The sequence below is a fragment of the Furipterus horrens genome, unplaced genomic scaffold, assembly GCF_987537825.1.
Source record: "Furipterus horrens unplaced genomic scaffold, mFurHor1.1.pri manual_scaffold_8, whole genome shotgun sequence".
Lineage (NCBI taxonomy): Eukaryota > Metazoa > Chordata > Mammalia > Chiroptera > Furipteridae > Furipterus > Furipterus horrens.
Window position 1 is genome coordinate 69604413 of NW_028327178.1, and position 12488 is coordinate 69616900.

General features: G+C 39.5%; 1 protein-coding gene and 1 pseudogene across 1 annotated transcript in view; both read right to left on the reverse strand.

Moving 5' to 3' along the window:
* The window catches only part of CFAP61 (cilia and flagella associated protein 61), a 431546-nt gene that overhangs the window by 114292 nt on the left and 304766 nt on the right, over window positions 1-12488 (reverse strand). The window contains exon 22 of the mRNA XM_090285993.1: window positions 7555-7847. Coding sequence (XP_090142119.1) covers window positions 7555-7847 — 293 coding nt within the window. The remainder of the gene's footprint in view (window positions 1-7554; window positions 7848-12488) is intronic.
* Window positions 11732-12412, reverse strand: LOC150003111 (dephospho-CoA kinase domain-containing protein pseudogene; annotated as a pseudogene).

Sequence of the window (12488 nt, forward strand, 5' to 3'; positions counted from 1 at the left end):
AACATCATCAAGATGAAAAGGAAACCAACCATATGGGAAAACATATTTGCCAATGATATCACAGACAAGGGACTGATCTCCAACATATATAAAGAGCTTATACGACTCAACATCAAGAAAACAGACAATCCAATTAAAAAATGGGCAAAGGACCTGAACAAACACTTCTCTGAAGAGGACATACAGAAGGTCCATAGACACATGAAAAAAGGCTAAACATCATTGGCCATCAGAGAGATGCAAATAAAAACCACAATGAGATACCACTTTACACCAGTCAGAATGGCCATCATCAACAAATCAACAAACAAATGCTGGCGAGGATGTGGAGAAACAGGAACCCTACTGCACTGTTGGTGGGAATGCAGACTGGTGCAGCCACTATGGAAAACAGTATGGAATTACCTCAAAAAACTAAAAATGGAAGTGCCTTTTGAACCAGCGATTCCACTGCTAGGAGTAAACCCGAAAAATCCTAAAACCCTAATTCAATAAAACTTATGCACCTCTATGTACATAGTAGCCCTGTTTACAATAACTAAGTACTGGAAACAGCCTAAGTGCCCATCTGTAGATGAGTGGATCAAAAAACTGTGGTACATTTACACAATGGAATACTATGTAGCAGAAAAAAAGAAGGAACTCCTGCCAATTGCGACAACATGGATGGAACTAGAGAGAATTATGCTTAGTGAAATAAACCAGGCAAAGAAAGCAAAATACGATATGATATCACCTAATACAGGAAACTAAAGAATAACACAAACAAATGAACTAAATAGGGCAAAGAGTAGAATAGTAGTCAATAGGGGGAGGAGGGAGGGAGAGAAGGGGGATAAGTAAGGGAAGGGTCTAGTCAAGGAACGTGTATAAATGAGTCATGGACATGGACAACGGGGAGGGATATGATTGCGGGAGAAGGGGTGGGTTGGGTGGGGGGGAGGAATGGGGAAAAAATGGGACAACTATAATTGAAAAACAAAAAAATAAAAGGAAAAAAATAGTTAAAGCAAAAACGAAAAGAATTAAAGGAAGAAACAGAAAATTCCACAACAATAGTAAAAAATTTTACTACCCTTCTCTCAGTAATCGATAAAACTAGACAAAAAATATCAGTAAAGACACAGAAGTTCCAAACATCACAATCAGCCACAATGAACTAATTGTTATTTATAGAATACTACAGCCAACATCTACAGGCTACATATCTTGATGTGTTCATAAAGATAGTCGATATGATTGGACATAAAACAAGTCTTACCAAATCTTAAATGATTGAAATCATAAACAATATGTCTCTGACCATATGGCATTAAATTATAAATTAATAAAAATATGGTAGGTAGGAATAACACACTTCTAAATAATTTAACGGTCAAAGAAGAAATCACAGGAGAGAGTAGAAAACACTTCGAACAAAATGATAGTGAAAATTTAACATATCAAAATTAATGGGCCCTGGCCGGTGGGGCTAAGTTGGGTGGAACATTGTCCTCTAGACAGAAAGGTCACAGGATTGATTTCTGGTCAGGGCACAAACCCAGGTTGCGGGTTCAATCTGGAATCAGGACACATAACAGAATGCAACCAATGTATGGTTCTCTCGTACATCAATGTTTCTCTCTCTCTCTTTCTCTGAAAGTGATGAAAAAATGTCCTCAGGTAAGGATAAAAAAATATTAATGGGATGCAGCTAAAACATAAAAACAAACTTACAGCTTTAAATGCTTATATAAATCAATGACCTAAGGTTATTAAGGAACTATATTAAGAAGAATACAGTAAATCCAAAGCAAGAAGAAGGAAGAAAATAATTGTTAAGAGCAGAAATCAGTGAAAGACAAAATGACAGATAACAGAGAAAATTAAACCCAAAAGTTGGTTCTCTGAAAAAAAAAAATCAATAAAACTGACTAACATTGAGAGAGAGAGAGAGAATACAATTCACCAATATCAGAAATGAAAGAAAGGTTATTACTACAGATTTTAGACTTTAAATAGATTATATGCAAATATATGAACAACTTGATGCCAATAAATTTGGCCAACCTTAATGAAGTAGACAAGTTTCTTAAAAAGTACAACTTACCAAAAGTGATATAAGAAAAACAGCAAATCTGAATAGCCTTATATTGTTTAAAAAATTAAATTTTTATTAAAAATCTTCCTACAATATAAACTCCAGGTCCAGATGGTTTCACTGTTAGTCCTATTAAACATTCAAGGAAGAAATGGTACCAATTTTACACAAACATTTTCAGAAAATAGAGGAGGAAGCAATATTGCCTAAATTATTTTATGAGCCCAGCATAGGTCAAGTACCAAACACTCACAAGGACATTACAGAAACAGAAAATTATAGATCAATACCCATCATGAATATAGTTGCAAAATAGTTTCAAAAGTTCTTAAAACATACTAGAAAATCAAATTCAACAGTATGTAGAAGGATTAATATATATGACTGATTAGGGTTTATCCAGAAATGTAAGATTGACTAAACATTTTGAAAATCAATGTAATTTACCCTATCAATAGCAGTAAGAGATAAAAATATGATCTTTTTAATAAATACAGAAAATTCACTTGACAAAATTCAACAGTCATTCCTGATAAATCTTATGAATAAACTAGGAATGACAGGTTACTTCCTCAGTTTGATAAAAGGTACCAAAGAAAACTTCATGGTTAACCTCATATTTAGTGGTAAAAGCCTGAATGTTTTCTTTTGAGAAATGGAACAAAACAAGGATATCCACTTTCAGCACTTTTATTCAACATTGCACTGAAGGTCCTAGCCAGTACAATAAAGCAAGTAAATAAAATAAAATACATAAATATTGGACAAAGAAGTAAAACTGTCCCCAATTGCAGATGATATGGTTTATATATCCAAAAACAACTACTAGAACTAGTACGTGAATTTAGCAATGTTTCTGGTTACAAAGAATGTAATGACCTATTTCCAAATAAGGTCATATTTGCATGTTTGCACTTTACATACTATAGCAATGATTAGGAGGGAAACAAAAATTTAAAAACCCATTTGTAATAGATACTGCATGAAGGAAGATACACCAATGACCAATAAGCACATGAAAAGAAGCTCTATTATTAATCTTCAGAAAATCACAGATTAAAAACACAATGATACATGACGTCATATCTATTAGAATGGCTAAAATTAGAAAGACTGACAATATCAAGTGCTTTCAAGAATATAATGCAACTGAACCCTAACTTGTTGGTGGAAATGTGAAATGATACAGCCACTTTGGAAAGCTATATGGCCTACCCATTCTTTAGAATAATGAAAATATGTTTACACAAAGATGTGTATAAGAATGTGGATAGGAAGTGAATGAACAAATTGTGGTGTATCCATACAATGGAAACTACTCAGCAATAAAAAAAAGTGAATTATTGCTACATGGAATGTTTTGAATAAATCTCAATATCACTATGTTAAGTGAAATAATCCCAATATAGTATAGTACATAATGTATAATTCCAGTTATAAAAATTCTAGTTTTATCAGGGCCATACATTTGTGATATCATTTGTTTTTTTTTTTTTTTTAATGATCCCCATACCTATGGTTCTGTTCCTGTCCTGGTTTGCTTAGTTGGATTTTGTTTTTATTTTTTAGATTCAGTTAATAATTGTGACTTTGTTGTCACTTCAATGTTCATAATTTTGATCTTCTTATTCTTAAATAAGTCCCTTTAACATTTTATATAATAATGGCTTGGTGAAAATGAACTCTTTTAGCTTTACCATGTCTGGAAAGCACTTCATATGCCCTTCCATTCTAAATGATAGCTTTGCTGGATAGAGTAATCTTGGTTGTAGGTCCTTGCTTTTCATCACACTGAATACTTCTTGCCAATCCCTTCTTGCCTGCAAAGTTTCTTTTGAGAAATCAGTTGATATTCTTATAGGAACCCCCTTGTTGGTAACTCTCTGCTTTTCTCTTGATGCTTTTAAGATTCTCTCTTTATCTTTAACCTTTGGCATTTTAATTATGATGTGTCTAGGTGTGGTCCTCTTTGGGTCTAGATTGTTTGGGACACTGTGCTTTCTGGACTTGTATGTCTATTTCCCTTTGCCAAATTTGGGAAGTTTTCCTTCATTATTTTTTCACATAAGCTTTAGATTTCTTGCTCTTCCTTTTCTCCTTCTGGTACCCCTATGAGTCGGATGTTGGCACGTTTAAATTTGTCCCAGAGGTTCCTAAGCCTCTCCTCATTTTTTTCAATTCTTGTTTCCTCATTCTGTACTGGTTAACTGTTTTTTTCTTCCTTTTGTTCCAAATCATTGATTTGAACCCTGATTTCCTTCCCTTCACCATTGGTTTTGTGTGGATTTTCCTTCATTTCATTTAGCATAGCCTTCACTCTTCCCTGATGCTTTTGCCGTACCCAAGCATAACTGTCAAGTTTGTGAGCATCTTTATCACCAGTATTTTGAATTCTGTGTCTGTTAGGTTGGCTATCTTCTCATCGCTTAGCTTTTCCACTGGAACCTTGATCCATTCCCCCTTTTGGACCATACTTCTCTGTCTCCTCATCTTGACAGGCTCCTGTGTTTGTTTGCCTCTGTGTCTGTTACCAATATCATGTGTTTCAAACTGATAAGAACAGGTACTACACTTGATCACTGAGAAGTGATACACCACATCTGTTTTAGTTGCCTAGGCCTGCTATAATTAAGTACAGCAAAATTGATGGCTTAAAACAATATAAATTTATTCTTTCACTGTTCTGAAGACTAGATGTCTGAAATCAAAGTATTAGGATCATGCTCCCTCCTAAGGATCTAGAGAAGGTTCTTTCTCTGTGTCTTCATAGCTTCTGGTGGTTGCTGGCAATTCTTGCCCCATAACTAATACACCTTCAGTGACTTGCAGCTGCCATCACTGTATTCTCTGTCTCTGTCATCATATGTATGGCTTTCTTCCTTATGTGTCTCCTCTGTGTCATCAAATATCTCTCCCCATATAAAGGCACCAGTCATTGGATTAAGGGCCCACCCCATTCCAATATGATCTTTTCTTTACTTGATTACATCTGCAAGAACCTATTTCCAAATAAGGTCATATTTGCAGGTGCTGGGGTTAGGACCAATATCTTCCTAGGGGGACACAATTCAACCTATAACACCATCACTACAGTCAACATCAGAAATATATTCATCCCCACCAAAAGTTTCCCAATGTCCTGACAGAGATGATGCCCAATGTAGACAGCAGGAGTGATAAATACCCTGACTTTTCCCTTCCTATTTCTAATCTCCTGTCAGGATCTGGATGTCAGAGAGCAACTGGACCTGGTAAATGTCTTCTGCAGAGGCCATTCCTTGTGGTGAAGAGCAGAGCAGGGGGAGCAGGAGACTAGACCTGATAGTAGGTCAATGTCTAACCCAGATTGCTCTAAGTTGAAGTTTTAGCAGAAAGGTGTTTTGGATTAAAGCAGTTGCAAGTATTTATTTGTAAGGTGTCCTTGCCATGATTCCAATTCTTCCCTGAAGCTGCTAGAGTAGCTGTATTCAATTGGGTATTTGGGGAAGCTTCCTTATGACTCTGCTTCCTAAACAAAGTATGTGCCCACCTCCAGAGGTTTTTCAGGATAGAGTTGGCACATCCTCCAGGAAGGCCATTTTGGGAAGTGGAAGGGAAATTTGGGTGAAAACAGTTTGATTCTTCTTGTTGTAAATAGGTATTGTGACATACCTGTGCAGATGATGCTTCTTTTATATTAAAATAAGATGAACTTTTTCTCTTTTTCACTGCTATATCCCTCACATTTAGGATAGAACCTAATACCTAATATTCCATGCATATTTGTGGCATGTATGAATAAATGAATGTACTGAAGAGTAAAATGCAAAATTTACATGGATTATCAGGATAAAATGATAAATTTCTGGTGGTAATGGGTTGCTTTGAGCCCCTAGCTAGACTCTATGGGGATAAGTCATCATCTTCTACCCTTAAAGACATTTGGGTGAGAAGCCCTGACTTAGGCTAAACAACCCTTTCTCTTGGGCAAGGCATTAGTATGAACTCCCACCTACCTCCCCAACCCAATTACCCACTAGATGTTGCTGGCATTTTTTACCATAACTGCTACCATCCACTCTTGCCCTACACAGCTTCAATACTCACACTGACCTCAGCCTCCCTTTGTGTGGGGTCTCCTCCTCTTCATTGGATTGGCTGGCCCCATCCCTCTCTCCCTTTGGACTTCCTCTAATCTCCTGAATGGGCAACTCTGAGGATACAGGTTATAAATTGTGCTGTTACACTCCCTCCACCCAAAATAAAGGGGAGTACTCTATATATCTTCTAAGTCTCTGTGCCATGGAGAAAGACTCACTATTGCTATATCCAGGATCTTAAGAAGTTAACAGCAGCATAGACTTAGGGGGGCCTGCTGACCTGGGTTGGTATCCCAGCATACCACTTAATTGGAGCCATGATGTCCTCTGCTGTAAAATGAGATGCTTCCCTTTGCAGAGCTGCTACAAGGAAGTGACAGAACGCACTACAAGCATTCAGCATTGTGCCTGGAACATGGCAACTTCTTAATGTTGGCACTCTTCAAATTTTTTATGTTTCTTCCATGAAGATGCAAGGTCTAATTCCCTTCCATTGACTATGGACCAGCCTTAGTGACTTGTCTCTAGTAGAATGTAGGTGTACAGTATTCCCTCACTTATCATGGGTATTACATTCTAGACAGCACCCCCCTTCTGCCACGATAGGTGAAAATCCATGAAGTAGGAACCTTACATTTATTTTAGTATTTATATATATTTTAAGGCTTTATAAACAATTCCCACACACGTATAAACCATTCCCAGTCCCTTATTAACCTTTTCCACACTTTTATAAACACTACTTATGTTCTTAAAACATATTCTACACTCTTAAACTTACGTAACTTTAACAACATATGTATACAGTACTGCAAAATCCCGCGATATAGTGAAAAATCCATGATAAATAATTAAATATAATATTTTTAAAAATCCTGCTATACAGTGAGGCCGCGATAAGTGAAACGTGATATAGAAAGGAACTACTGTATTGATGCCACTTGGCTTCTGAGGCTAGGGCATAAAAAGTCATACAGCTTTCTCTCTCTCTCTCTTTCTCCACTTGCTCTTAGAACCAAGTCACCATGATAAAAAGAAACTCAGTCACATGAAATGGGTCAATTATAAGTGTTCTGGTCAAAATTTCAGCTGAAGTTGATCTGGCATCAGCCACCTGACATGCGGGTAAACATGCGTTCTAGATAATTCTAGACCCACCCCATGAGACACTTCGGGTGAGGGCTGCCCAGCTGAGCCTAGTCCAACCCCAGGACCATGTATAATAATAATGATTCTTGTTTTGTACCACTAAGTTTGGGGCTGCTTGTTACTCAGCAATAGATAAACTGAGCAATTAGGACACAAAACCCAAGATGACGACTATACATTTACCATCCCCCATCTTTTTGACCCCAGGTCCAAATGCAGCAAGTGAGGGTCACAGGACCTACTTACGGAGCACGGGAGTTTGAAAGGCTTGGTGGGCGTGGTAAAGCAGGCGCTGTGAATGGGGTCTGGGTTTTGGCCCTCGTTCCACTGAGCCAGGAGTGCCTCCGGGTAAATGGTAACCCCCGCTGCTCTGAGCGCATCCTCCACTGCGTTTTCCACTGAGTAGTTGTTGATGCAGGTGATGGTGGAGGTGGGTGGGGGTTGCACCAGGTGGATGCAGGAGCCCCTTACGCCAAGCTTTAAGAGCGTCTCCACTGTGGTGTAAGTGTCGATTGTATCCCCATAAATGATGACATTCCCTAGAAAAGGGGGAAATGCTAAGATATACAGTTTTAAAGAAACAACATTATTAGTCAAATGCTAATAATACCGAATTGCTCCCTGTAACGCTCTCCCTTTTCAGTTGCTGAAAACCAGTGGTGTTACCTAGCAACAATGACTAAGATAATTTAGGAAAGAATTGGCACAAAACATCCCACGAAGTAGTCAAGTACTTTTAAGTCAGAAGTAGGACATTCGTTTATGTTCCTATAATTCAAAAGTTGTAATTATGGTAAATGAAACTGTCTAGAATTAAACCTTTTATCCTGTTTTCTTCCCTCTTTGCCACACTTATTAACGGAAACATTACTAAAGTTTGCAATATATACAAGTTCTTCCTAAACTGAAAAGGACAATAGTAAAAAAAAAAAAAAAATTCATGTACATGATCGTACAGATATGTTAATATTTAAATGTTGAACCTTATTGATTTCAAGGAAATTTTTCCGTTTTTTGAGAACTAAAGACTAGGACATTTTGCTTTTCAATGGATATTTTTTTTCCTTATGTTTTTCCTCACCTGAGGGCATGCTTACTGATTTTAGAGAGAGGGGAAGGGAGGGAGGGAGAGAAACTTCAGCAAGAAAGAAACATCGATGGGTTGCCTCCCATATGTGCCCCAACCAGGACGGAACCCACAACCTAGGTATGTGCTCTGACTGGAAATTGAATCCACAACCTTTCAGTTTATGGATGACACATCAGCAAACTGAACCACACTGGCCAGGGCCAACAGATAATTTTTATAAATATTTAAATTCTCATTTCTAGAATGTACTGTATCAAGACCTAGCAAAAGGGGCCAAAGAGTATTCTTTTGGTAAGTAAAAATAAAATCACTATTATCTTGGTAGATTTCCCCTATATGCAACAACATTTTGATGGTAATAGTTTATACTATTTATTTATAGTTCTTAAAAATATTAAAGGCCTGGCTGGTGTGGTTCAGTGGATTGAATGCCAGCCTACAAACTGGAAGGTCACCAGGTCGATTTGCAGTCAGGGCACATGCCTGGGTTGTGGGCCAGGTCCCCAGCTGGGGACTTGTGAGAGGCAACTGCAACTGATCGATGTATCTCTCACACATCGATGTTTCTCTCTTTCTTTCTCCCTCCCTTCCCCTCTCTCTAAAAATAAATAAAATCTTAAAAAATATTACAAAAGTTAATTATATATGCTATTCTACTAGTTTCACCAGTTGTACGATCAAAGATACTATTAAATGAGTGAAATATTATATGCTATTTACATGCTATTTTTGACATTGAATTGACATTTTTACCTTTTCGCAAATAAACTGCTGTAGATTCATTTTTCAGGCAAGCTGTAACAATTTACCACAAAATGATAGATTCATTGAATCTCTCTTTTTTTCTCCTGTTTATGAAGTTATATGAAAAGAAATTATACGAAGCAAAATAAATGGTAAGTGTATTTATTCAATTAGGTTGACTAAATTATGCAGAAATCTATTTTAACTCAAAATTGAAAAAAAGGTGTAATGGCTTATCTTATTTGCTTAGGAAAAAAAAGGAACTAAAATAACTTTCAGACTGCTTCTCTGAGGATTATAGCATCTAGAAAGTTCTCCCATACTTCCTGTTATTCAAATATGGAATACCAAGAGGGCACTGAAGCCAGGGGTGGAGTCCTTTCATCCTGCCTTCACTAGGAGGCTCCAATATTGTGGCTATTATCTTTTTTATTCCCCCTTCTATTCCTTCTTCTAATGCAACATTCATAGGTGAGCTTCATTTTCCTTTGCTGAAAGAGCCAACATTTTGCTTAAATAATTGAGATTCCCACCTGCTGTGAAACATGAATCCTGGTGTCTGGCATAACAAAGAGTCAGCCTGCCAGGAAAGCCAAAACTCGAACCTCAAACTGTCAAAGGTTTGGGGTCTCCTTCCCTTTTAAAATATGCATGCCAAAACAACATTTAAGTGAAACAAATTTAAGCATTTAGGCCCTATACAACTCACAACGTGGAGTTTAATATTTTCCCAGTCTCCTTCATGTTAGCTTTTAGTGGCTATACTGGGAGGTGAACTTTTTCATTATGGACTCATGGAAGCCCAAGCAATGCAATATTGCTGGGGTTTGGAAAGCTGTACTCTCGACCCAGAGAGAGTGATGCTTTTCAATTCAAGAGGTAATAAATTTTATAAAACCCCTAATGTTTAAATTTGATGTGTATATTCTAACTTTGAAATATTTTTGTCTACCTTTAATTTGAAACAACCCTCAACCCCAAATATGAGACTTTATCATATCAATCAGCTATTGTCACAATTGGGCATATATTAAATAAATGTTCATATGATATCATCTAAAATTTTTCATTTAAACATGTTTTATATGCTTAGTTATATTTCTCTCATTACCTCTTAGGCATCAGACCTGGGTCCTGGGAATCCAGGCCTGGCTTTAGCAAGCTCTCACAGTAACGGCTGGTGTTGGGGACTGCCTAACCCTCAATAAATCTGCTGCCCCTGGCACCAGTGACTGCCTTTCCTTCAAAGGTGTCCTTATCTGCAGGCAGAAATTGAGCAACTTCTCTGTTCTCAGAATCAACTCCCACTCCCCAACCTGAGCCATCTGCAGAAAGCCCCTTCAACTCCCCCGACCCCTAGCTGCCGTATACTCAGGCCACTATCAGGAGATGGCAACTGTCCAACCACAAATCTACTGGCTGTACAAGGGGGCGACTTAGCCTGTCCTGTACTGCTTATGCATTCCAAGTCTCAGAGCTCCTTAAAAACGCACCCTGCCCTGCCCCTGGCTGCTGGTGTCCGGCCCGACCCCAGCCCTTTGTGTCGCACACTCAGTAAATCATCTTGTCCAATGTTCGGCTGCTGGCCTTCTCTACCTCCCTTAGCCCCCGAAAGCTAACATTACCGATAAAATATCAGCCCATCACTCTTTGCCAGTTTGACCTCTTGCCTTTCTTTTTTTTCAGATCAACAAACTTTATTAAGCACCAACAGCAATTCAGGCTCTGGACCAGAAACAGAGATTAAAAAAGGACAGTCCTTGCCCTCAAAGGGGTTACAGTCTAGTAGGAGAGACCAGCAGCTTTTGGCTGATTATTATACTGTGGGTTCAGATAAACATGATGGTGGTATCCCAGAGCACCTAACCCAACCTGGGGCTTCAGAGAGTGCCTGAGCTGGGAGTCAGCCAGTTATAGGGGAAAAAAAAAATTCCAGGTCAGGAAACAGCATGATGAAGGCCCGGAAGTCAGAACTGTCTGGGGCACGTGGACTACCAAGAGTTTAGGGCTAGGAGTACATGGAGTGGAAGGTAGAGCGTGCTGGGAGATGGTGAGCAGGGTAAAGGGAGCTGGACAAATGCCAAGGTGGGACAGTGGGTCATCCCAGAAGAGGCCCAGCCTCTGCCAACTACTGCATTACCCACAGGGAATCTTCACCGCATCCTGGCTCAGGCTGTCAACCTAGGGAAGAATCATGTTTGAAGGTGGTAGCCCTTTGTCCAAAATGATTTACCATTGTCCATGAAGGAGGTTTTGGCCATGTGCTCAAAGAGGATCCAAGCCCAGGGAACCTCCCAGCTTAAACACTGATGAGGGCCAGAAAGACAATGTTCCTCACCCCCACTCACAAGAAGTGTATAATGGTTTCCCTCAGTTGCTTTCAGGTATTATTGTGGACACTGTTCTACAGGTGGTTCCAGAGGCAGGGACCCTAGGGAAGGCGGAAAAGAATATCTACTGACAGAGGGCTGTTTCTTTGCCTCAGAGAGAATGTACCCCAAAGAAGGGTTGGCTGAGTTCGGGGTTCTGAGAGAGAGAGAGAGTTAGTTGAGGGGGCTGAGAGAAAACAGGCCTGGGGCTTCCTGCTAGCTAGGGGGAAGGTAGGAGGTAGCAGATGAGTAAGTAGAGGAGGCTCACAATGCTGCCCATACCTGTGAGGACCCCGAGCCTCTGCAGCAGGTACTCCAGAGCGTGCTCCAGCTCATGTGCAAAAGGAGGACCTGGTGTTTGGCGATATTCCACTCACCCGAGATGTTTAGAATGTGGTGGGCCATGGAGGCTTTGTCCTGCAGGGGAAGCTGGGTATTGATCCGAGCCTCTGAGTCCTGTGGTTCCGGTTGTTCCGCCATATCTGCCACACCAGCTGTGAATCCTGTCTCAATATACCACCACCATGTGCTTCATGTACTTGAGCAATTTCTTGGTCTCAAACAGCAGGGGGATATTCAGAATCACATAGTGGTATTCCCTAAGGAAGTACTTGAAGGTCTCTTTCATCATTTCCTTGTGGATCTCAGGGTGGGTGATGGTGTTGAGCATATGTTGCCCACCAGGTTGGTTAAATATCAGGTCCTCCAGGACCTTGTAATGAATGTCACCATTCTCCAACAAGATCTCAGTGCCAAAGGCCTCCAGGATGCGCCAGCGGTTGGGGTGTCCTGCCTGGACCATGTGCTGGGCGATGACATCAACATCAATCACTGTACACTTCAGCTGCCGAAACACCTGGATCACTGAGCTCTTGTCCCCTGTCAGACCCATCAGGAACATCTTCCCAAGAAGAAGGCGGTCAGTGAAACGAGAGATCCAGAAGTCAGATAATCGCTGGAGTAGGGCAATTAGGATG